The sequence below is a fragment of the Onychomys torridus genome, chromosome 19 (genome assembly GCF_903995425.1).
Source record: "Onychomys torridus chromosome 19, mOncTor1.1, whole genome shotgun sequence".
In the NCBI taxonomy this organism is placed as follows: domain Eukaryota; kingdom Metazoa; phylum Chordata; class Mammalia; order Rodentia; family Cricetidae; genus Onychomys; species Onychomys torridus.
This window is the reverse complement of record NC_050461.1, coordinates 7,208,704-7,234,828: the sequence shown is the minus strand read 5'-3', so window position 1 is coordinate 7,234,828 and position 26,125 is coordinate 7,208,704. Positions and strand designations below refer to the sequence as shown.

Sequence of the window (26,125 nt, the reverse complement as noted above, 5' to 3'; positions counted from 1 at the left end):
TATTAACAAGGACATATAATGTAGTTTGTAGTTTAGAACACTGACTTGGGGACTCGTGATGGCTCAGTGGATAAAGGGGGTTGTAATTGAACCTGACAGCCCGAGTTCACCCCCTGGGGCCCCTCCCCCAAGAAATAAATCAATGTAAAAAATGTTCTTTTACAAATAGAGTTGACAGTGAAATTCATTATTTTGATTTTCTTTTGTTTTTTTGTTTTGTTGATAGAAAAGCCGGCACTCCAGATCAGTTAGTTAGTAACTGAAAGGGAGGGAGAGTTGGAGTTGATACAGGACTCAAATGGCACAGTTCCATTTAAAAAGAATTACATTTACTTGTGTGTGGGGGGCAGGCTATGTACTGCCAGAGGACAGCTTGCAGGACTTGGTTCCCTCCTTCCATCACGTGGGCCCCAGGAAATGGAACTCAATGGTCAGGCTGGTGACTTTACCCACTGACCATCTTCCCAGCCCCACAGTTCTTTTTTCCTTCTACTGTGTGGGTTCCAGGGATCTAACTCAGATCCTCAACTGGCTGAGCCATCTTGCTATCTAGTAGGTTCTCTCTGTATATCCTAGGCTGGACATTTGATCTTCTCCTCGGGCTCCTGAGTGTTGGAATTGCAGGCCAACACTTTGGAAGGCATTATTAAGCCAGAGCAGCCAACAAGAACTTATTTCTATGCAGAAATGACTAGGAACCACATACAGTATTTCCACTAAATCCAAAGCACATGTACAACAGTTCCTATTATCTGTGAAAACAAATTCCCCAATGGATTCTGAATCCAAAGATAAACTAGAACAGTTCTATTGGTGAGCTCTACTAAACGTTATTTAAACGTTATTTATTTCTAAAATTTTAGATTTTCTGCTTTGGGGGTGGGTAACTAGAACCTCAGAGTGTGAAACCACGGGTGGGAGGGGAGCACTGTGTCGGCAACTTCCCTGCCAAAGCTAGTGTGTGTATGGGGGGAGTGAAGGAGGGAGTGGAGGAGTGTGTGTGTGTGTGTGTGTGTGTGAAGGACCAAGTGGAGGTGTGTGTGTATGTAGGTGTGTAGGACTGAGTGGAGGTGTGTGTATGTGTGTGTGTGTGTGTGTGTGTGTGTGTGTGTGTGTGTAGGACTGAGTGGAGGTGTGTGTGTATGTTTGTGTGTAAAGGACTAAGTGGAGGTGTGTGTGTGAGTGTGTGTGTGTGTGTAGGACTGAGTGGAGGTGTGTGTGTGTGTTTGTGTGTAAAGGACTAAGTGGAGGTGTGTGTGTGTGTGTGTGTGTGTGTGTGTGTGTGTAGGACTGAGTGGAGGTGTGTGTGTGTGTGTGTGTGTGTGTGTGTGTGTGTGTGTGTAGGACTGAGTGGAGGTGTGTGTGTGTGTGTGTGTGTGTGTGTGTGTGTGTGTGAAGGACCGAGTGGAGGGGTGGAAAGAGACCTCCATCTTAGCTGATTGTGATTGGCATGCTTTATTTGTGTTACGTTGTATGAAGCCGTGTGTTGGTGCTGACATGCTGCCACGCTCCGTGTGAGTGAAGGGCTGAGGCCTGAGCCTCACTGGCACCTTGGCAGTCTGCTTGAACAACTTCTCATCTTTGTTACCATCAGCACTTCTTCCTTCCTTAGTCTGCTCCTGTGTGACCCAAGGAGCTCGGGATTCAAGCCTGTTCCCAGGACCTGTCCACTTAGAAGATCCATCCCAAGGCCCAGGCAAAATTCTGAATAATTGCAGATAATAGAAGCATTGTTAGCCTGTGTCCGAAGTTCGCCAACCCTTATGAGTTAGACACAGTTACCTTGGGCATTTGCCAAAGTGTATATAAATACCTTTGTTTTCATGGGAAAATGTATTTACATTTCAAATGTCTAATTCACACATGAACTGTCCTGTAATCTGGGAAATGTCAGTATAAATTACAGAGGTTTAGAAGGCTATCTTAGTCAGATTTGGTTGGTTGTCTTATAACTATTGTCTCACTTATTATTATTGGAGATAATACTTATTTACTCGGTAGGGAAACTTAGCCGGTTAGGCAAGCAGTGTGTTGTGCTGGCATAATTCGGTTGCTGTTTCACCTGTCTCCACACTCCCACAATTAAAAGGAGCTTGTGAAGCTGAAATATGGTTCAGCACTAGCACCATCCTGCTTTCTTAAAGATCATTGTTTTTTCCTGCAGAAAATGTAGCCAGAGTTAATATCATCTTTGTTTCTTAGCCATTAGGATCTAATAGATGGTCTTTAATCTTGTGGGGAGTCAGAGAAGCCAGTCCACACAGGCTAGAAAGGAAGCGGAAGATGAGATTCCATTGGAATTACCAGTTTTGTTCACTATCCCAGACTATGCCTCTGCTCAGCCCTTTGCGCTTCATGAATCTGAGACCTAGTGTTTCCCTTAGAGAATGATTGAGGCCGAGCCTAGATCTCTACATTTGCAGCCCAGGTTTTTACAGGCCAACCCAGAACTTGAGGGTAAGTCCCTCCTCCTGGTTCCTCCATGAGTGTGTGTGTGTGTGTGTGTGTGTGTGTGTGTGTGTGTGTGTGTGCCTCATGTGTGAGAGTACCTGTAGAGGGCAGAAGTCTGATCTGGAGCTGGAGTTATGCAATTGAAAGCCCTGACATGGGTGCTGGGAACTGGACTCAGGTGGGTCCTCTGGAAGAGCGGCGAGCATTCCTCACTGCTGAGCCGTGTCTCCAGAGAAGCCACCACTACATCATCAGTATCTTCCTGCTTATCTAGAGACTTTGCACATTAGGCAGAAATGACAGCAAGCTAGGATTTACAGTTTAAAAAGCAAGCATGAAGGCACATGCTTGTATTCCCAACACTCTGGAGACTGAGATAGCAGGATCAGGAGTTCAAGGCCACCCTCAGCTACATAACAAGTTTGAGGCCAGCCAGGGCTACCTAGTACCCTGTCTCAACAACAAAGAAGAATGCATAGCAATATAATAATTATTCATATTTCCCCATGTTTTCTGGATCTGCACTAGTACAGTCCCCAGAACCTTCAGAGCAAGCTGTGTGGATTTGGAAGTGAGTGGCCATGTACTAAAAACGTGGGCAATTTTGAATTAAAGTGCTCTTGCAAGTGTAATATTTCTCTATCTCCAAAAATATTTTCATCTCAAGCCATAACAGTAGCAAAATTACAGTTATGAAGTAGCATATAACTTCATGGTTGAGGGTCACCACGTGAATGAACTGTGTTAGAGGGTTGCAGCGTTAGGAAGGTTGAGGACCACTGACGTAAACCAACAAACAGCACACTTTTCTTCACTGTGCCAGGGTTCCAGCTTGGTTGGATTTGCATGTGTGGTGTGGCCCTTACAGCAAGCAAGGTCAGGAAACCTCCTGGGACTGGAGTGCTGCTGTGAGGGAGGCGCTGCAGCATGCCTTAGGGCTCGGAGGAGGTGCTTTATAGACTGAGGGTAGGTTAGCCATGGGAACAGTCAGCTTATTGCTGGCTTTAGAATTCATTTTGCCTGTTGTCCTTTTGGAGATTTACTTTGTTTGAAAAAAGAATAGGCCTTGCTTGATCCTATGCAAACCTAAAGTTTGTACGGTTTGAAAATTATGTCCCAAGTGCCTCCAGCACTTCTTGAGCCTGCTCCTGGGCCTTTTGCACTTTGAGGGCGCCCTCAGGTGGCATCATTGGGAACTGACACTGGTTGCCAAACCTGGTCTCAAGTCTTCCTTTTGTGAGATAATTTTGCTGTTATTTAGGAAATGAAGCTGCTTTGATTAAGGGTTATGGGAAGAGACAAGATGACAGGAATTGAGTCAGAGATGTGTCTGGCAGTTAGATCCCCAGGCAGCCATTATATTTGGTATCCTTTTGATCCTGTCTTCTCAGGGAGAAACTAGAGTCTTTTTAAAAATTTTTAATGATTTATTTATTTTTATTCTACATGCATTGTAGTTTTGCCTGCATATACGTCTGTAAAGGTGTATGTATGTGTGGATTTACAGATCCCCTGGAATTGGAATTACAGACAGTTGTGAGCTGCCATGTGGATGCTGGCACTTGAACTCTGGTCCTCTGGAAGAGCAGCCATGTCTCCAGCCCCTTAGAAAAGCATTTCAAGCTTTCCTTTACTGGAAGAAACTTTAACACAGTCTTCCAAGTAGCCTGGTGATCCCCTTCTCTTCAGCAATGCCTGCGCTGCTTGTCAGATGGTGATGCAATGATTTTTATGACGTCAAACCCTGACTGGGTATCTAGGATGGTCTGGCCAGCACAGGGTGTGATAGGAGGTGTCTGTCCTTCAGTGCCTGCGAAGTAGAAATAGGTGCCCACATTGAACAAGAGACAAGAGGCTGCACGTCTGAAAACCTGTTATCTGCTGAGAGTGTCTCCATGTATGGAATGCCTTTGCCCCATCCCCTCGTACAAAGAAACAAAACAAAAAGCAGACAAACCATCAGACATAGAGTAATGCCATGGTGTTTCTAAGAATAATGGCCTCTGATCTGTGGCTTCCCTAGGAAAATATCCTTAAGCCACCAGAAAAGCATTTTCTTAAACAAATATCCTCCTGACTCAAAAATTACCAGGTCACAGACAACTACAAACTTGATAAAATGTTTGTTCTTTTCTCTGTCTTAATATAAAAGAGAAGCTTGAAGTTTCTTGAACTTTCACTAATTTAGATAATGAGCAAAAAGTCAGCATCAAATATTTTGTGGGTAGATTAATTATTAGATGATCTGTATGACAGGTTTTCTTTGTTTATATAGTTTGGTTCGAGGCGGTCTCACGAAGTCACCCAGACCGGCTTGAGCTTGTAGGTTACCTGCCTTGGCCTCCTGAGTGCTGAGTTTTCGGTGTGCTACCCCCTCAGCTGTGGGGTGCTTTCCACTTAGAAATACTAAGGCTGTATGTAAAGCTTGAGATGGAAGTTTGAAGGAGCGAGACATCTCCAGAGTTTCTTCTTTCCTTCAGTATTGATAGTTTTGTGAGATGAAAACTACTCATAGAAGGAACATGATTTGCAAGGAGACTTCTTTTAATTATATTTAATGGTATTTCAAAGGGAACAGCTGGCTTGGAAATTATAGTAATAACTTTTAACATATAACAGATGATAATAATCAGCCTCTGTGATTCCAGTGAGGGACAGGGAAAATGAAACTGGGGTTAAGATTATAGATGGAGTGCGTGTTGTAAGGTTCAGTGCACTGGGTAGCAGTAGGTGGTGAGATTCTGTACTGTCTGGTAGTGAAGAAGAGAGCCACAAGTAGCAGTTATGTAATGATAGTGGCAGACAAGCAGCCAGCACGCCACCACTTAGTCTCAGAAGTCTGTTTTGCTGTGGGCACTCGGAATTTTCATGAAGCCGTCTCCCATAATAGTTCATAGAGCAGCAGATACCAGACAGCCATTGTGTGGTGTCCCTCTACCCCGTTGGTGACACAGTCCCAGACTACAGACCAATACAGTTTTCTAGGCATTCAAAACCCATCCAAGAAGGCAAAGCAGTGGTTCTTTCAAATATTTTTTATTCTGTGTGTGTGTGTGTGTGTGTGTGTGTGTGTGTGTGTGTGTGTGTGTGTGTAATCAGAGGACAACTTTCAGGAGGCTGTTCTCCCTTCCCTGTGGGTTCCAATGATTGAACTCAAGGTGGTCAGGCTTTCACACCAAGTACCTTTACCCACTGAACCATCTTGCCTGCCTGATGCGGTGAGTTTTGACCACTGATTCTCTTTCAGATCAGACTTCTTTGGGAATGGACGGTAGGTTTGTATCCTATGCACACCTGGCCTTGCATTGTGTTTAGAGACTCAGGCTCCCCCCTCCCCCTCCATTCTTACCTCTACTCCACTCTCCACAGACTCCAGGCCTAGCCCTCTGTCCCAAGTGGGGGGAGGTCACTGGGTAAATGTGGTAAGTGCCTGTGCTGACAGGACACAGGTGTTTGCTTCCACAGGAAGTCATACAGAGGATGAGAGTCCTGTCTGACAGTTGAGTTTAGCAGGACATGCCTGAACACAAGGTGTTCCTTCCACTGTGGCAGGAATGTAGTCAGGAATGTGACTTTTCTGAGAGAGCCACATTAACAAGCACCTCAGGTTTCCTCCTTACAGAGGAAGGTAGTAACTTTAGCCTAGAGAAACTGTAAAACGGAGTTTCAAAGCGCCATCCGAACTACAGTCAAAGGAAATCGTTAGAGTGCTGATAGCTTGTGTTTTCAGTTTGTAAAATGTTTCATTTCAAGCATTTGAAGCTTCTTGGTGAAATCTGTGTAATTCAGTCTTGGAAAGGTGAATAACTGATTTGCTTTGGGGAAGGATTGTCACTGAGGGGTTTCTACTTTTCAGAGTTCTGCTTGGCAGGGATGTCTGCAGATTCTCACTGGCTGTGTTTTGTCTTCAATTGTAGTGCGTTAATCTTGGGTGCCTCAGGTGGAGTTGGTACTTTTGCGATACAGGTAAGACTTTCTTAATCTTGTGGCTAGGAAGACCTTTGTGTCTATGAATTTATAAATTTGTACGTTATAAATTAGCTTTCCTTCAAAGCTGGGTCCAGTGTACTGGTTCATTTTGTCAGCTTGAAACCAGCTATAGTTAGGGAAAAGGAAACTTCAATTAAGGAATGGCCTCCATCAAACTGGCTTGTGGGCATGGCTATGGGGCATTGTCTTGATTATGGTTTGATGGAGGAGGGCCCACCTCACTGTGGGCGGTGCTACCCATGGGCTGGTGGTCCTGGGTTGTATAGGAAAGCAGGCTGAGCAAGCCATGGAGAACAAGCCAGTGAGCAGCACCCCTCCATGGCCTCTGCATCAGTTCCTGCTTTGAGTTCCTACCTGACTTCCTTGATAATAGAGTACAGTCTGTAAGCTGAAATACTTTACTTCCCAAATTGGTTTTGGTTAGTGTTTTCACACAGTGAAAGAAAAATAGGGCATGTAGTAAATGCCTTTTAATTTCAGTGACCCAAATGAATATATTCTAATACGAAAGGAACCATTAACCTTTCCAGTCGTTTAGTGTGGAAAAGTTGAATGTGTGGAGGAAGACCATGGTGGTGGTTGTAGTTAAAGGTTTGTAGTTTAGTAGTAAACAATATTACCAAAGGAGGGAGGGAGGGAAGGAGGAAGAGAAAGCACAACAAGAACACAGTGGAAAAAATTAACTATCTAGAGACAAATCTATACATGTGTGGTCAGGTTTTTTTTGTGTCTATGTGAAGGTGTGGCAGGTGTGTGCAGAGGCAAGAAGAGGGTGTTGGATCCCCTGAAGTTGGAGTTGTAGTGGTTATGAGCCGGTAACTGATGTAGGCTCCTGTGGGGGAGCACCTGTCACTCCAGCCCCATCATTTCATTGTTAACAAGGATGGCAAAATGGTTAAGTGAGGGGGAAATGTCCTTCCAACACATGATGAGACAACTTGATGTCCACCCACAAAAGAAGGGAATTGGACCCTTACCTATATGATACACAAAAATAATTCAAGGTGAATCAGAGAGTTAAACGTAAGAGCACCGACCATAAAACTCTCAGAAGAAACCAGCTAGAAACAGTCATCCCCTTAGATTTGGCAGCAGATTCTTAGATGTGGCACTAAAAACATAAACAATAGACTTAAAAAGCAAGTTAAAAATCTTGACACATCAAAGGGCACTATCAAGGAGATTTTAAGCAACCCATATGTCTCAGTTATTTTCCTTGTAGCCGTGACAAAATGTGAAAAAAGTGCCTTAAGAGGAAAGGGAGTCAGGCAGCTGGGTCTGGGGACAGCTGGTCACTTGGGGCAGCAGGATCTGGGGACAGCTGGTCACTTGGGGCAGCAGGATCTGGGGACCTGCAGTCAGGAAGCAGAGCACCATGAGTACTGGTGCTCACCTGGCTTCCTCCTTTTGATAGTCTGGGACCCTGGCCCGGGAACCAGCACCACCACATTAAGGTTGGTCTCCCCACCTCAGCTAACCTAGATCATCCCTCACTGCGGTACTCACAGGCTTGTCTCCTGGAGGAGTCTAGATCCTACAAATTGGCAGTCAGAATTAACCGTCACACCACAGGGAAGTATTTATAAGTTGTTAATTTGATAAGGGCCTGATTTCCATGCTACATAAAGAAGTCATACCTACACAACAGAAAGACAACATCATTTTCAAAACAGAAAGATGCCAAGGAGGCAGGAGGATCTTTAGTTTGAGGTCAACCAAGTGTATATAATGAGATCCTGAATTAAGGAAACACAATGAAACATTATTTTGTACAATCAATATACACCAATAAAAAACATGGGAAAAACTCAAAATATGCTGTTTTTGAAAGATCATATATAAGTTCATGGGAAGACACTGAACATCATTCTTCCTTAGGGAAATAGAAGTCTGAACCACAACCAGACACCATGCCATGCCTAAGGGTGTCATAATTAAATGAAATGAAAACACGCTAGGGGCAGGTAGAGATCCAAAACTGATAGTTGCTTCTGCTGCTGCTGCTGCTGCTGCATACCCAAGACGATCTGCTTACCAAAAGCCAAAGTTTAACTTATCATTTTGGAGGTTTTAGTACATTATTCTCTATACCACTGAGCTACACCCCTAGTGCTTCTGGGTTTAGTTTTGAGTGATAGTCACTCATTTAAATTGTCACATCTTAAAAATATTTTAAAAATTTCTGTTGTGATATATAACTCAAAAAAGTACATGTGACATAAATGTGTAGTTTAACAAAATTCTCACAGAGCGAACATCACAGGCATGAGTCGTAGTCTAATTGTTAAATATTTTGGAGATGGTACAGGGTTGAACTCAGCCTCTTACATGCCAGCCTGTGCCTCCAGGGCTCCTAGTAATCCGCCCTGGCTCTCCCACTTGAGTTGTGGTCATCAGTAAGAGCTCGGGAGTGTGTGAATGTGTGAACTGTCTCTTGCTGTATCGCTTCTCACTGAAAGAATGCAGAGCCTGTAGAGAAACGGGCAGTTACAGGCTTCACAGTGTGAGCGTGCCGAGTTTCACAGTGGCAGGGGTACATCAGACCTTTAGGTCAGTGTCGGAGTTGGGAGCCATTTTAGAGAGACTGCAGTAATTTTCTGTAATGATGATAGTAGGTTGAATCCATATAAAGATTTAAATCCATGAGTTTCTTGGTGATGTATTTTTTTGAAAAGTGATTACTTTTGAAAGGTTATGAGGAACAAGTTATTGTATTATAAATTGATAAAGGGAAATAATTAAATATTCCCGCATTGCCCCTCACCTTGTGCTCATTAGAGAAGTGATCTGTCATGTATGTGTAGCCCCAGCTTTTGTCCTGCCAGTTTTTTATTTTTATTTTTATCTCTTTTTCGAGACAGGGTTTCTCTGTGTAGCTTTGCTGTCCTGAATCTCGCTCTGTAGACCCAGGCTGGTCTGAACTTAATGAACTGTATGACTGAACAAACCATCTAGTATTTGAAGGGAGGTATTTATTAATTATAACTACTAAATAAAAAGCAATAGAATTGGAACATTACTACTTTGCAGCCAGCAGTGGACAGGCCTAAGTCCTGAGCATTGACAGCTGGCCTCCTCAAGCTTTGTGAGACGCTCTCGATGATTTTCTAAAGAGACTGAAACTCAGCCTGACCTGACCTGGCCTTACAGCCATCTCCTACACACCAACATGCAGGAGTGGCCCCTGTGCAAACAAGTTCCAAACTAGGGGCAAGTCTGCAGGTCACGTGGCCTGGGTTCTTCCACAGGTGAATCGTAGGAGAGCAGAGGGATAGAACAGCAGCCTGTGATTGAGAAGAGCCCCTCCCCCCTTAGTTAAAAAATGAGCACAACCAAAATAATAGTGCCTGAGGAATGCATATTTGGATGACAATGTTTTTGGGTTGTTTTTTTTTTTTATTATGTATACAACATTCTGCCTCCATGTATCCTTGCATGCCAGAAGAGGGTACCAGATCTCATTATAGATGGTTGTGAGCCACCCTGTGGTTGCTGGGAATTGGACTCCGGACCTCTAGAAGAGCAGTCAGTGTTCTTAACCGCTGAGCCATCTCTCTAACCCGACAATGCTTTTAATGTCAGGAATTGATTACTGTAAAAAATCAAGATAATGGTGACTTAAGGAGGAAGTGGTTGAGAGAGGGCCTTGTGTTGAGACAGGATGAAAAGAAAAACCTCTGAAGGCTACAGGTATTCTGTTTCTTTTCTTTTTTTTTTTTTTTGTTTTTTTGTTTTGTTTTTGTTTTTTTGTTTTTTTTTTGTTTTTTTGTTTTTTTTTGTTTTTGTTTTTGTTTTTCGAGACAGGGTTTCTCTGTGTAGCTTTGCGCCTTTCCTGGAACTCACTTGGTAGCCCAGGCTGGCCTCGAACTCACAGAGATCCACCTGCCTCTGCCTCCCGAGTGCTGGGATTAAAGGCGTGTGGCACCGCCGCCTGGCGGTATTCTGTTTCTTGATCTGAATGGTTCTGCCTTCTAGGTGCTTCCTGTATTTACACTTTATTTTACATGAAACTTCTTCACTAAACATTTTAGCCATAGTCAAAGATAACTAGACAGTTCTAAGTAAGTGGGTCGGGAAAAGCTAGACATTAAGAGGAAAACAGCCGAAGTATTTGTCACATGATAGATTCTTCCTGAAGACTTAGGAGCTGGAGGGCGGCTCAGTGGTCAGGAGCTGGAGGGTGGCTCAGTGGTCAGGAGCTGGAGGGTGACTCAGTGGTCAGGAGCACTGGTTACTCTTAAGAGACAGGTTTGGTTACCTGCACCTTCAGGGCAGCTTGCAACTGTCTTGTGGTCCAGTGTCCCCATCTGGCCTCTGTGGGGACCAGGCATGCTTGTGGTACGTACACACACACACAGACACACACACACACACACACACACACAGAGCAGACACTCATGTACATAAAACAAATATAAATCTCTAAAGAAAAGCATGTAAAGATGCAGGTCTTTAGCATTGCCATTTCCTTTCCTCAACAATGTCTTGGATATATTTTGGGGAAAAGATGGTCATCTTAGATTCCACCCTGTGACTTTGACTCAGGACTTGCTATTGAAAGCAATATCTTCCATTACTCCAGAGTCCCTGTCTGTGGCCATAAACCTAATAAACTATGTTATCCTTCCTCAGTGGTTCAATTTCCTCAGATTTTCAGGTTATATGAATCCTTGGGAAATATTTTTGTTTTTGTTTTGAAATAGGGTCCCGTGCATCATAGACTGACCTTGAACATTGTGTGGCTGAGAGTGACCTTGAGTTTCTGACCCTTTGGCTCTATGTTCCTAAGTGCTAGGATTACATGTGTGGTCACCATACTTGGTTTGGTCTATATCAATACAAATTTCTTGATAAATTTGAAGTATCTTGCCTGATACTAAACTGGAAATGGTCCCCTTCTAATTCTGTGAAGTTAACATTTTAGAAGTGGTATATCAGGTTTGGAGGGGGATTTCAGATGCTCAACCTGAATAACATTAGAATTATGGACTTTTATTAATTGTAAACCTGATTCTAAATATGTTACTTGTGTTTTAAAACCAAGAGACCATTTATCTAGGCCTTCTTACTCCAAAGGAGAGGACCCAATTCGTGTTCTAAAACTCAAATGTGCACGTGGAGGCCAGAGATCAACACTATTCTCCCATTAGCCTCCATCTTGGTTTTTGAGACAAGGCCTGTCACTTGAAGCTGGAGCTCACTGATTTGTCTAGACTAGCTGCCTAAAAGCTTCAGGGACTCTCCTATCTCTGCCTCCCCAGTGCTGGGACTTTAGCACGTGCTGCTGGGATCTGAAGTTGGGTTCTGAGCTTGCCTGGCAGGCACTCTGCTGATCTGTCCATCACCCCAGCAACTTGGATGCACTGCCTGATTCAAGTCATTCTGGAGATGCAAAGGAAGAGGTGTCGCTTTTATGTTCCAGATGCTTTGTCATAGTTCACTGCCTGAGGATGCATAAAGTTTGTTTTGTTTTCTCTGCTGTTTGCCCTTTGTCATTAAAGGTGTGGAATTTGAGCTGTGACTCTCCTGGATTTTCTGGTCCTGGTGGGGCACTGCATAAACTTCAAGACAGAAAGGTGGTCTCGTCTATGGGAGATGAGATCTAGTGGGATTTTCTTGACTGTCTGACTTGTTTAGTTTTATCATTTTAACCAGGTCTGATAGGTAGCCTTCTACAGTTCTTGTTAAGAATGAGGACTTGAAAGTTCTCTAGAGATTACTCTGATAGGTGTACACCTGGCACCAACTTTTTCTTTTTAAAAAAACTGATTTTTTTCACTCTCTCCTCCTCTCTCCCTTCCCTTGGCAGATAATGAAAGCTTGGGGTGCTCATGTGACAGCAGTCTGCTCTCAAGATGCCAGTGAACTTGTAAGGAAGCTTGGAGCAGATGAAGTCATTGATTACACGTTGGGAAGTGTAGAAGAGCAATTGAAGTCCTTCAAACTGTAAGTGGTAGAACAATGCTCCTGTTGTGGGGAGGGCACAAGGACAGTTGTGTGTGCAGATCTGAGGTGGTTTGGTGGCTTCACAGTCATGCTGGAATCTTCTAAAGACTAAAGCATCCCTCGTCATTTGGATTCATTTCCACATGGTATGTACCTTGGAAGTTATTTTTTATACATGGTCTGATATTTTAAGGCAACAAGATTGGGAAGTGTATTCCTTCTGTAGCACCATCACAGGAAGAATAGAGAAAAGGGCATGAAACCACATGGATACTCCCACACACATTTCAGTGTTTGGGTTCAGTAAAGGCATAAGAAAACACAGTGTAAGAGTAAATGCTGGCAGGGAGCAGTATGGAGTGTACAGAGGCCTGAAAGCCAGCCTGTGGCTTGGCCTACGGTACCAGATAGACTGACTGGGGGATTCTCTCAAGCCCTGTTGCTCTTGCCTGTGGCCTCTCTGCTAATTTGATCTTCATTGGCTGAAGCAAAACTGGAGCTAAAAGTACAGTGCCCAAGTATTTGGCTACAATGTTTCTTTTTAAAAATCCATGTTCAGAAGCCAGTTCTTCTTGGCCACACTGCAGAGCTGTATGGAGCTGTATAATGTTGATGGTTGAAAGTACAAGGCTCTCTCTGCAGTGCTCCCAGGAGCAGCCAGCTGAAGCCTGTGTGTTCTGCCCTTTGTGGAGCTTCAGCTCTCATCAGGCACTGCTCTAGACACCGGATGCTGCTGAATGGAATGAGACACGTTTCCTCCTTCATAGATTTCACATCCCATTATATTCCAAGGACTACTGCCTACTGCTTGTCCTAGTCAGGATTACTACTGCTGGGAGGAAACACCATGACCAAAGCAGCTTGGGGAGGAAAGGGTTGATTTGGCTTAGGTTACCATGCCACTGTTCTTCATCAAAGGAAGTCAGGACAGGAACTCCAACAGGGCAGGAACCTGGAGGCAGGAGCTGGTGCAGAGGCCATGGAGGGGTGCTGCTTACTGTCCTGCTTTTTGTGGTTTGCTCAGCCTGCTTTCTTAAAGAACCAGGACCACCAGTCCAGGGATGGCACCACGCACAGTGGACTGGGCCCTCCCCATCAGTCAGTAATTAAGAAAATGCCTATAGCCAGATCTTATGGAGGTGTTTCCTGCTAAGCCTCTCTCCTCTCTGATTACTCTAGCTTATGTCAAGTTAACATAAAGCTAGCCAGCAAACTGACCCCTTGTCAGCTTGACACACAGACACGTCACTGTTAAGACACAACCTTTCCTTTCTTGTTTGCCCCAATGTTAGTCATTATTATGCAGTGCTGTTTGCCTTTCAAGAAAAGCCACGAGGCACAGCAAAACCCACGGTAGGAGTTTGTTAAAGGGAAGAGAGGTGGGGCAGTGAGAGGAAGAAGAGGGGGAGGAGTCTGTGACCCGCTTTTATGGATTCCTCCGCACATGTGCATATGGGCTTACCTAGCTATGCCATGCATGTGTGTAGATTTTGTGATCATGCTGCATGCAGCACAAGGATTACATAGGATGTAAGTTCCTGAGATAACTAAGCCTCTTGTTTGGCTACCGGACAGCACATGTGTGGTCATGTAGCTGGGGAAGTGGCCAGGAATTCCAACACCCAAGATCACACGTTAATAAAGATATCACAATATAAAACGTTTTACAAACTTCATTAAAAAGCCCCATGTCCTTACAAATTCAAACATTTCAAAAGCTGTCTCTTTAAAAATAATCTAGTCTTTTTTAAATCTAAAGTCTGTAAAAGTCCAAAACATCTCTCTCTCTCTCAAGTTTAAAGTGTCTCTACTGTGGGCTCCAATAAAATAAAAAATAATGAACCAAAGCACAGTCACAATCTGAACAAAGTAAACCAAACTCCAGCAGTGGACATAACTTATTGTCCAATATCTAGGGTTCACTCACGACCTTCTGAGCTCCTTCAGGGGGCTTGGATCACTTCGCTGGCTCCGCCCTCTGCAGCGTCCACACCTGTCTTCTAGGCTGGGGCAGGCTCCACAACCTGATGCTGCTGTTCTTGGTGCTCATCCCATGGTGTTGGCATCTCCAAAATGCTGGGTCGTCTGCTGCAACTGGGCTGCACTTTCATCAAGAACCTCTCATAGGCTCTCTTCATGGTGCCAAGACTTCTTCAGTCCTGGGCCTTCAGCTGCCATTGAGGCTGCATCTTCACCAGTGGCCTCTGATGTTAAGCATCAGCTGTTCTCTATGACCCCTTTCTGCTTTCAAAACCAGTGCCACTTGGGTGACTCTTACACATTACCAAGTTCGGCTGCCAGTGTGACATACAAGCTTGGCCACCTCTGGAACAGAGCTTCTGTTCACTGACTCTCAGGAAACACTTCCCAGAAGAGTTCACCTCAATGATGCTGGTGTCCCTTAATCACCGCTAATTTCTTAGCTCCAGCTAACCAGCATTCAATTGTCCCAGCAACAAAAAGGTTTTACTTTAATGGTTCTGGTCTCTTGTTAATCACAGCTGATTCTTCAGCTTCAGCTAACCAGAACCATGGGTTCTCAATACAAGTTAGCGAATGGCCTTGATAGTTTGTTTGTTTGTTTGTTTGTTTGTTTGTTTGTTTCGAGACAGGGTTTCTCTGTAGCTTTCTAGGCTGTCCTGGAACTCGCTCTGTAGACCAGGCTGGCCTCGAACTCAAGAGATCCACCTGCCTCTGCCTCCTGAGTGCTGGGATTACAGGCGTGTAACAGCTCACCAGGCTCTCAGTGGCTTTTCTCAAATTTCCAAAGTCCTTCCACAATCCTCCCAAAAACAATATGGTCAGGTCTGTCACAACAACACCTCACTCTCCTGGTACTAATTTCTGCCTTAGTTGGGGTTACTATTTTTGAAATGAAATACCCTGATCAAAAGCAACTTGGGGAGAAAGGGTATATTTATATTTGGCTTGTACTTCCACATCACTGTTCATCATGAAATTAAGTCAGGACAAGAACTCAGGGCAGGAGCTGAGGCAGAGGTCATGGAGGGTGCTGCTTACTGTTGTTGTTTGGTTTTGGCTGTTTTGGGGGACCCACCACCCAGCTCCCAAATAAATCCCACACAGAGGTTTATTCTTACTTATGAATGCCTGGCCTTAGCTTGGCTTAGTTTCTAGTCAGCTTTCCTTAACTTGCATTATCCTGTCTACCTTTTGCTTCTGGGCTTTTCCGGTTTTCTTCTGTAAATCTTATTCTTACTCCATGGCTTGCTGTGTAGCTAAGTGGCTGACCCTGGAGTCTTCCTCCTCCTCTGGCTGCTAGCCATTTTTTTTTTTTTTTTTTTTTTTTTTTTTGCTACTGGCCAGTTATTTATTAGACCATCAGGTGTTTTACACAGGCACAGTAACATATCTTCACAGAGTTAAACAAATGCAAAATAAACAACATACCTTAAAATATTCTACTACAGTTTACTGGCTCGTCTTTGTGTCTTACTCGGCCTCCTTTGGCCTCCATTACGTAGGCATGTGAACCCATGTGTGTCTGTGCATATGCACGAACACACACACACACACACACACACACACACACACACAAGTCAAATACTATTGCATTGGGTGGAGACATACAGCCGGTAAAGAGACCAGCTGAAGCCTCTGCTAAGTCATGCTTCTTCAAAGCAGATTCTTTTACTATCTCACCCACGACTACCCCTTCCCAGTCAACTGTTCTCCTTTCCCTGCTCCAGTGTTCCCTAGGGCACTGTGCTGGACAGACACAGCCAGAGTCATCAGAGAGGAGGGAGCCTCCACTGAGAAAATGCCTCCGTAAGATCCAGCTGTAGGCATTCTCTTAATTAGTGATGGATGGGGAAGGATCTAGCCCACAGCTGGCTGGGGCCATCCCTGGTCCCCAATGGAGGTGTTACAGCTCCGAGGGGAAAGTTATCCTGGTAGTTGTGTGGTATATTTTTGGTATTCCTTGGCTCCCAACAAACCTCACATAAGAGATTTATTGGGAGGGGGAAACTCAGACAAAAAGCCTGAGCAGAAGCAACAGAGAACTGAACAGAAGACGGGGTTTATGTAGGGTTTCTTGGAGGCGGTGGTGGAGCTTTCCAGGATGGGGATTGGTGGGATTCCAAGCCCTGAGCTTTTTACTTTGTACTGGGGAGCTTGGCCACCTGCATCTGGAGGGGCTGGGTCCAGCCATTATGTCTGTTAGAGTGTCCTGTAGGCAAGGCCTGGTGGTTGGAGGTCCTCAGGGGCGGGGCCTATCTACTTGCTGGGCTTACAGAAAGGCCAGCACCAGCCCATTCTCCTCTGTCGACCTTGAATAGTATCCGTGTTTGTCATTTGTTACAGAGGAGAACCTGACAGCTAGAAGGCTGAAGGACACTTCGTCATCTTCTTGTGTCTGTGTGACCGTCCCCTCAGCTTCTCTGGCAAATGCTCTTGCCTTCTTGAATTGAACTCTTCCAGGAGGGGACTTTCCTTCCCTCCTTCTCTCCCTCTGTCCTTCTCTCCTTCCTCTCTCTTCCTCTTCCTTCAACAGTGTCTTGCTGTTCTATTGCTCTGAAGAGACACCATGAGCAAGACAACTTATAAAAGCAAGCATTCAGTTGAGGGCTTGCTGACAGTTTCAGAGGGTGAGTCCATGACCATCCTGGTGGGAAACATGGCAGCAGGCAGGTGGGTGTGGCACTGAGGCAGTAGCTGAGAGCTGACATGTTGAGAGAGAGAAAGGAGAGATTGTGTCTATTAACTGGGAATGGCATGGGCTTTTGAAAACTGAAAGCCTACCCCAGTGACACATGTCCTCTAACTAAGCCGCATCTCCTAATCATTCCCAAAGAGCTCCACCACCTAGGAACCAAACATTCAAATATGTGGGTCTCTGGGGCCATTCTCATTCACACCGCCACAGTTTAGCTGAAGTTGGTCATTATAATTATAACCTTTGCCCAGAGATTGAACTCTGAATCTGCCTATAAAAAATTTGTGACTTCTTCCAAATAGCAACTTTTTGATGTTTGAATCTTAGAAATTTTACAGCAGGAAAGAGTTAAATCTCTTTCCAATCCAATCATATCATGGTTGAGAAAGCAGAGGCAGGGGCTTTTGGGTATTTTGTTAGCTCAAGGTCATTAATCATTCCTGGGATAATTCAGCCTACAGCTTGTCTCCAGACTTCTTCTCACATGGTGCCCAGTCTATAATAGCAGTTTTAAGTTTTCCACAAATTAAATTGCTCATATTTGTTACTGATGCATTAGGAATACAGCAGAACCTTGGCTAATGAGAAGCGTAATCCCCTAGGAAGTTCACTCTCCTGGCTTTTGTAGCCTTTAAGTTTTGTCTTTCTTTAGTTTAATCCCATGAAAGACTCAGTGTCCTTGAAGCTGGCCAAAGCGATCTTAGACTTTGATGTTTTGACTTCCTCCAGATGAATTTGGAAGGGGGAAACTTAACCCAAGAGGAATTCACCAATTGATTTGCTTAATTTATAAACACGCATTTTCTAAATAGAACTTTGTTTTTGAAAGTAATGAAAAGCTTTCATGGGTTTCTATCCCCTTTGAGTGCAGTATAGTGATTGTAGCAGTATTAGGTTAGTTTAGAGAGTTGAATATCTGTCAGTTCTGTGGATTCTATTGGACAGTTTGGGGGTGGGGCGTGCCAGAGGGCTAAGGGGAGGGTGTTGATTTTTTTTTTTCATGCATTATCCTGATGCTATACATAAAACACACAGAACATTCTGGAAGCGGAAGAGGATGCATTTCTGACTGTAGAGGGGATAAAAGCAAGTCATTCTTACAGGCAAACACTTTGTATACGTTTCTTTCAAGTAGTCATATATACTGAAAAATACATTGATGATATTGAAAGAACAGTTTTGTAGCCTTCAAAACTGATGTCGGGGTTCCTCAACCTAGACAGCCTTTAGTTCTTCAGTGACTTACGTTTTAAGCTGGATACTTTTTGGTGTGAGAATCTGTTCTCTTCATATTAACCTAAGTCACCCCTGATTCAGAACCACTTGCTTAAGTCTTTCTTAAGGTATGAGATGTAAGAAAACTTGTAACAAGAAGTTAGTTGCACTTTAACATTGGGGGAAAGGTATAAATGTGAGTCATGTGCCTTCTCCCTCTCAACCACCCTCTGTGGGATGGTGCAGCGCCGCAGGGTGGGTGGGCTGGTTCTGAAGACACTGTGGAGCCAACTGGTGACAAAGTGAAGGGAGCTGCACCAATGTAGAGACTGGCAGAATGTTTTCACTTGATTCTTTGCCTCCAGGTTTGACTTCATCCTTGATAATGTGGGTGGATCTACTGAAACGTGGGCTCTAAATTTTCTCAAGAAGTGGTCAGGAGCCACCTATGTGACGCTGGTGACTCCTTTTCTCCTGAATATGGACCAGCTGGGTATTGCTGATGGCATGTTGCAGACAGGCGTCACCATGGGGACCAAGACATTGAAGGTAGGGAGGCCAATCGTGATTGGTGGGCGTGAGCAGGTGCCACCTCATCCTACTGGGAATTGGTTTGCCGCCTGGCCACTTCCTCTTCTCTTGGAGCCAGCTTACCACAGTGGCTGCCAACGTGGTCTCTAGCCTCACACAGCAGGGTTTCAATTCTGACCTGTGTAGTAGCTGTGTGACCCTGTGCACATTACTTACTGTTTCTAAGCCCAGTGTCTTTGCCCATGAGGTAAGGTTGCTAATCTGTAATTTACTGCACTGCTGTAAATAAGCTCATCCACACGAAGAGTGTGGCACAGGCCTAGGCCATCAAGGCTCTCATTAACGCCAGCCTTATGACTAGCTGTTACTGCTTCTCTTGATTCTCTGATACACATTCTCTTTCCTCCCTGCCTCTACCTGATTGATGGCTTTCTTTCTCGCCAGTCCTAAAACACAGTCTCTTGTAGGTAAGGTAGACATTACTAAGGCAGTTTCCTGCTGCTCCGCTCATGCAACAGTAGATGTCCCGTGGTTCCCAGGCTGAGGCTCTCTCACTTTTAGAGGTCTGTGGGGTTCAGAAGCCATAAGGAAACTGTACTTTTACTGAGAGGCTATGAATACTGATGGAGCCATTATGCCTTTGCTGGGATTATATCACACTGTCCCAACATTTCCTGTCCCCAGTGAACTGTAAAGAGCGGCTGCTGTGACATGATTAGTCAGGTTAATAGGCCACTGCTTCTGGGTCAGTGCAGTGCTCTAGTGCCCAGGCTGAATGTCGCCAGGGAGTGGTGGGCCTTGGGAATTAGTGCTTATCTCCTCAGTTACAGGACTGAGGTGGGGCTTATATGTCTGCCCTCTACTTAATGTCATCACTTCTTGTCACCACAGTGGGGTGATACAATTTCAGGTTATAAGTTAGGGGAAATCTAGGGTATTGAACTGGAGGTGAAATGGTATACGAGATAGAAGAAAATGAAGATAAATGCTGTTTCTTAACTAGACTAAATACTTGAGATTCAAGGAGAAGGCAGTAGAAGACCCTCAAGGTAACAGCTCGCTCCCTGGCTGGCCCTACCATCTATGGCCACCTTCGGAGTGCTGACTGTCCTTAGCTTTCTCCCCCTCCCTCTCCTTCCTCCATCATTTTGTTTGTTTGTTTGTTTTTTGTTTTCGAGACAGGGTTTTTCTGTGCAGCTTTGCGACTTTCCTGGAACTCGCTCTGTAGACCAGGCTGGCCTCGAACTCACAGAGATCCACCTGCCTCTGCCTCCTGAGTGCTGGGATTAAAGGCATTCGCTACCACCGCCCGGCTTTCCTCCATCATTTTGTTTTTCTTTTTTATGCATGATTTTGAATGAGAAGCTAGGGATTGAACTTGGCCTCAGGCATGTTGAGCAAAAAGTGCCACTGAGTCACACCCTGGCCCTTGAGATGTTTTCTGTTTGTTTTGTTTTCAGATAGGGCTTTAACTTGTAGGCCATGCTTACCTGAAGCTTGTGTTCCTCCTGCCTCTGCCTCCTGAGAGCTTGGATTACAGGTGTGTGCTGCTGTGTTCAGTCTTAGGCTGCTGCTTTTTAAAGAAATCCATGATTTTTATCTTATGTGTATGTATGTATTACCTGCATGCATGGATGTGTGCTGTGTGTGTGCCGAGTGCCATCAGAGGCCCGAAGAGAGTGCCAGATCCCTTGGAACTGGAGTTGATGACAGTAGTGAGCTGCCATGTGGGTGCTGGGACTCAAACCCGGGTCCTCTGCAAGAGCAGCACGTGCTCTTAACTGCTGAGCCATCTCCAGCCCCCTTAAGTGCTTCTTTCTGCTAGAAATGAACTTGGGCACCATTAGGATGGTAAGACTTGGTTTCCTAAAAGCAAGGACTCACCTTGCTGATGGGGAAGAGCTACAAGGAAGCCCAGCACAGCTAACCTGGTAGGTGTGTGGTACAGAGGGAGACGAGCGCACCATGCTCTGCCCGTCTTTATTTCACTCCAAGTCCAGGAGCAGCGTAAGGAAAACCACAGGGTAGCTGTCGGCAGAGGGAGGTGTCAGGACTGCTCTTTGTCTGCTGTTAGGGATCAAGTGCTTCGCTTCCCAGAGAAATGTGTTGTGAGGGACTTTAGATGTGGCGGTCGTGACCATTTTAATTCCCCTTTAGTACCCCGAACAGTTACCAGAATGCTTTCACTGTGATTCCGGAAGTGACAGCAGACCGTAGGAGAATCAGTTGAACTGGTCTCCTGTGCTTGTCATTTACTAGGTGGGCCCTGTGCTGGGGACATCTCAGTGCACCAGTGTCTAGCCACATAAGTTGTACAGAACCTTTTACTGTTAGATTTTTTATTCGGTTGTATGACTCCATATGTGGTCATGGCCCACCGTTTAAGAAGCTTTGCTCTAGAACACTATGGTCAGACTCCCAGCCCTGCAGGCCCATCACAGTCAGGGGTTGTCAAGCCGAGAGTGGCCTCAGTGAAGTGTCTGCCCTCACTTTGCAGCTCTGTACAGGAGCAGACAGGACAGCAAGCATGGTCCTAGTGTCCTTGGCCAGCCTAAATGTCTTGGAGCTTGGCTGAGTGCTGTTTTGATGATGTCCTTCTCACCTCCTCATAAAGACATGACTGTTGAGTGCAGCCTGGGCTTCATGATGAGGGCCTGCTCAGAAGCAAGAGAATAATAGTGATAAGTGGGTGCAGAAGTGGAGTGTAAGATTTTTGCTCATCCTGGGGTTGAGAGGTTTTGTTCTACAAAGATCAGACGGCTCGACATTCACAGTAACTACAAAGGTAGTCAGGCCATCTGATTAGACCCAGCCACGACATAAAGCAACTTTATATCCTTTCTTTGAAGCTTCTTTATTCCCATCAATCAGAGTCAGAAACAAAAAATTATGATTGAGTCTTGTCTAAGCATGTTTTAGTGACTCTTGCTCCTAAAACACTTTTAAATGTAGTTTTGGTGCCTCTGGGCTTCCTGCACAGTTCAGCCTGGAGGTCATACCTAATTCCTTGTAGGTAAGCAGTGCAGCACATGAGACTGTCGTTTAGGGAACGCTTTCCTGTGTCAGTCATACATGGAGACGCCTGAGTTGATGTGGACAGGTCTAGTTTGCTTACTTATTCCTGAGTATCTTGCCCTCAATCAGTTACCATGGTGAAGTCCTGAGCACACAATCATGTGTCAAAATGATATGGGAAACGGGTTCATTGTCTTGGTCATGCAGAAAATGCCTTTAGTTAGCTGCAGTTAGTCAGATCTTCCTTTCTATACACTTACCATGACGATTTTCTTCCTTTTAGCATTTCTGGCAAGGAGTCCATTACCGCTGGGCCTTCTTCATGGCCAGTGGTCCATATCTAGATGAAATTGCAGAACTGGTGGATGCAGGAAAGGTAGGTCCACACAGAAACCCTTTTCCTGGTAACTGTGGTGTTGACATTCTCCTTATAGACTGTCCAGCAGTCCTCATCCCTGGGAACACTCCAGCAGGAGGGGTGGGGTGAGAGGAGGGGTGGGGTGAGAGGAGGGGTGGGGTGTGAGGAGGGGTGAGGTGTGAGGAGGGGTGAGGTGAGTGGAGGGATGGGGTGTGAGGAGGGGTGAGGTGTGAGGAGGGGTGTGGTGTGAGGAGGGGTGAGGTGAGTGGAGGGATGGGGTGTGAGGAGGGGTGAGGTGTGAGGAGGGGTGGGGTGAGAGGAGGGGTGGGGTGTGAGGAGGGGTGAGGTGTGAGGAGGGGTGAGGTGTGAGGAGGGGTGAGGTGTGAGGAGGGGTGAGGTGAGTGGAGGGATGGGGTGTGAGGAGGGGTGAGGTGTGAGGAGGGGTGAGGTGTGAGGAGGGGTGAGGTGTGAGGAGGGGTGAGGTGTGAGGAGGGGTGAGGTGAGAGGAGGGGTGGGGTGAGAGGAGGGGTGGGATGGGGGGGGGGGAGGGGAGGGGTGGGGTGAGAGGAGGGGTGAGGTGAGAGGAGAAGGTGCTTGCAGTTTCTCACTAAAACTCTTGGCACTTCCCTGTCTGATGGTGAGGTTGCCAGAGGTGAGCCCTTTCCGGGTAACAGGGAGAACAGTACTGGATCTCAGTCCCCTAATGCCTGGGTGAGAAGTGGTTCCTCAGGGTTAGTCCTAGGTTAGTGTGTGCCAGAACAGGTGTATCTCAGAAGGGTGCAGGTACGGGTGAGATTGACAGGGCCTGAGCAGAGACAACCAGTTGCTTCCTCTGACCGCTGGTGCCTGGCCTGTAGGGTACTTCATAGAAAATGAACGTTGCTGAGAGTTTGGGTTCTCCCTTTTGGGGTACTAAATGGCTTTTCAGGGCTCCTAGTGGGTGAAAGGCTCTCCAGGTTACCACCTTCAGTGGCTGGTTTATTTATTTTTTTAATTCTCTTCAATAATACATCCTGTCTGCAGCTTCCCCACCTCCCACCCCCCCATTACCTCCCCTCAACCCCAGCCCCTCAGTGGCTGCTTTTTAAACATTTAAGGTTTGTTTGTCCGATTCTGTTATAGCCAAGGAGCTCTATGCTCTGTGATAGCCTCGACTAGTAGAAACTGTTTTTCTGTTTTCAGTTTGTGAACCAATCATGGGCATCTCAGTCTTGGTGTATCCTGAGCAGAAACAGGCTCACATTGTATATTTATAGGATTCTCCCGCAGCCCGCAGGTGTGCTTCCTTTATTGCCACAAACAATGGAACCATCTCCAAATAAGTGTTTTGTGAGGCTGGAGTCCCATGATCAGTGTCTGTCCTCTAGGAGTACACACATGATGCTGTTTGTCCTGATGTCTGCTCATACTGCCAAATGCTTGTCACACTCTCTTGTATTCAAAATATTACGGCTTGGTCTCTACTTGGAAATTGCTGTTTACCCAGCAGAGATGAGAGGCTGCGTGTATATATGCAGCGATTAAATCTGGCAGATAAACCAGTAGAACAGCTCAGAGGGCACAAGAGAGAGGGGATGCCTTCAAAGTGAGCTTGAGGGAGGCCCGTGAAGGCTCTGCTGCTCAGGCTGTTGGGCTTGGGAGTTGTTTTTGACAGGGAGGAGCTCTGGCCTGCATAAGCCGATAGGTGACTCTGGGTGCAGTGAAGTCAGGTGTCTTGTCAGGTCCCTGCCATCATCTGAGTGTGAGAGGTCACTGTCTCTTTGAACCGGGAAACTGTGAGGAATAACAACAGACATTGCAAACTGGGCCGTTAGAAGAGACTTGCTCAGCTGGACAAGGACGTTTCAGTTCTTCAAAGCTCTGATGAGTGCTGAATGGATCTGGTTAGCAGGAGCCTGAGAGAGGAGCTATAGTTGCTGTTTGGTGATGTAAAGACACAAAACATCTGAGCCAACTGCTCTAAGTTAGATAAATATATTCATAAGATTCAGAATCTGAAAGTTGAGGTCATTTCAAATAACCACTTTGACTCCATCCCTCAGTCACTGAGGTTCTGCTTGCTAGACAAAACCAGTAGTACCAGCTTCTTGAAAAGTCCAAAGACGTTCTATTCAAACAGGAAAGGTCAATGAGTAATGAACCACTTCTCACCTTCCCTTTGGTTTTTAAACACTCTTCTTAAATATATTTCATATTAGGATGTTAAAATGTTCTTCACTCCTTATTTTGTAAATGCCACATTCATGTTCCTTTGCACAGGTGTGCCAATATTTATTTGATCTTTTTATACACAGTGCTTCAGTAGATGACCCAGCTTTGTTGTAAGTACTAACTGAGAGCATCCATTTCAGTTCCTGGAAATGCAATTACTGAGCCCAGAGGGTTTTATAAATGGTGAGACAGTCATCTTTGGAAAGTCTGGTCTGAGTTTAATGTTTCTCTGTGGTCCTCTAGCCCTCCTCTTTACTCACCTGTCTTCTTGCCCGCTTGCTTGTTTTACGTCAGGGTAGATTTGTTCTGAAAATGTGGAGAAAATCTGCTGCCGGTCACTCGGAACTTGAACTTTCCCGGTTAAAAACAGTGTCTGGGCTGAGGAGATGGCTTATTAGGTGAGGTGCTTGATGCAAGGCATGAGCAGCAGCCACGTAAAAAGGCAGGCATGGTCACCTCAGCATGGGCAGCAGACTGGAGGCCCCCAGGGGCTCTCTGGCCAGTCAATGAGCTCCGTCAGTTAGAGACTCTGTCTCAAAAGGTAGAGCAATAGAGGAAGATACTTCATGTCAACCTCTGACCTCCATGTGTACACCCATGACTCCTGCCCACACAGACCAGCCCTGTGTGGGTTTGTAAGCATGGAGAAGCTGCAGACCCCCACACAGTCACTGTGCCTTTGGCAGGGTGGCCTTCTGTAAACATTTCTGCCTTTAATGTGTCCACCTGTCTCAGGCCCAAGATGACAAGCAGCTGACATTTCCAAGTATGTGGGGACCTCACAGTCCTTTCTGTAGCGATTCCGACTCGGGCTTTCTCTTGACTGTCACCATGAGCCTTTCTGGAGTAGTAGAGTTTTATAGTCTTGTTTATTGTAGCTATGCATAATTTTCTATCTGAATCTTAGACTGATGTAATATTTTCATTGTCTTAGCCAGGGGCTGCACGATGTAGTCAGTAAGCTAAATCCAGTCGTAAGCCTACTTTTGTATGCTTCCTGGGCTAAGAATGGCTTTTATATTTTAAAAGCATTTAAAAATGTTTATTATTTATTTGTATGTGTATGTGTGATGTGTGTGTGTGTGTGTGTGTGTGTGTGTGTGTGTGTGTAGTATAGTGTATATGTTCATATGTGTGCAGTTACAAATGCTCCTGTGAATGTATATGTGCAGGTAGTGGCCAGAGATCAAAATTGAAGGTCTTCCTCTCCACCCTATTTTCTGAGACGGTCTCTCATAGAATCTTGAGCTAGACTGGCTGGCCAGAGAGCTCCCAGGAGCTACCTGTCTCTGCCTCCACTTGCCTCCCCCAGAGCTGGGTTACAGATGCATATTATCATGCCCAGCTGTTTGCATGGGTGACTGGGCTCTGAACTCAGGTCCTTGTGACTGGGCCTACTTTAACCTACTGAGCCATCTCCCCAGCCCCAGGTTTTATGTTTGTTATGAATTTTAAGTTTTATTTTATTTTTATGGAAATGGGTGTTTGCCTGCATGTAGCACTGGTGTGTCTGGTGCCTGTGCAGGCCAGAAGAGGGCATCAAGTCCCCTGGAACTGGAGCTACAGGTGTGAGTGGCCCTGTCGGTATTGGGAATTAAAACTGGGTCTTTAGAAGAGCTGCCAGTGCTTCTAACAGCTGAGCCATCTCTCCAGCCTCCAAAACAACACAACACAAAACAGAATCTCCAGCTCATGTGTGCCCCCCACCCACGTTGTTCAAGTGTGCTAAG

General features: G+C 45.4%; 1 protein-coding gene across 3 annotated transcripts in view; it reads left to right on the top strand.

Annotated features, from left to right (window-relative positions):
- The window catches only part of Rtn4ip1 (reticulon 4 interacting protein 1), a 42,182-nt gene that overhangs the window by 9,005 nt on the left and 7,052 nt on the right, over window positions 1-26,125 (top strand). For all 3 annotated transcript variants that reach the window (XM_036168789.1, XM_036168791.1, XM_036168790.1), the window contains exons 5-8: window positions 6,369-6,417; window positions 12,251-12,387; window positions 18,646-18,829; window positions 22,110-22,202. In XM_036168789.1, the coding sequence (XP_036024682.1) occupies window positions 6,369-6,417; window positions 12,251-12,387; window positions 18,646-18,829; window positions 22,110-22,202 (463 nt within the window). The remainder of the gene's footprint in view (window positions 1-6,368; window positions 6,418-12,250; window positions 12,388-18,645; window positions 18,830-22,109; window positions 22,203-26,125) is intronic.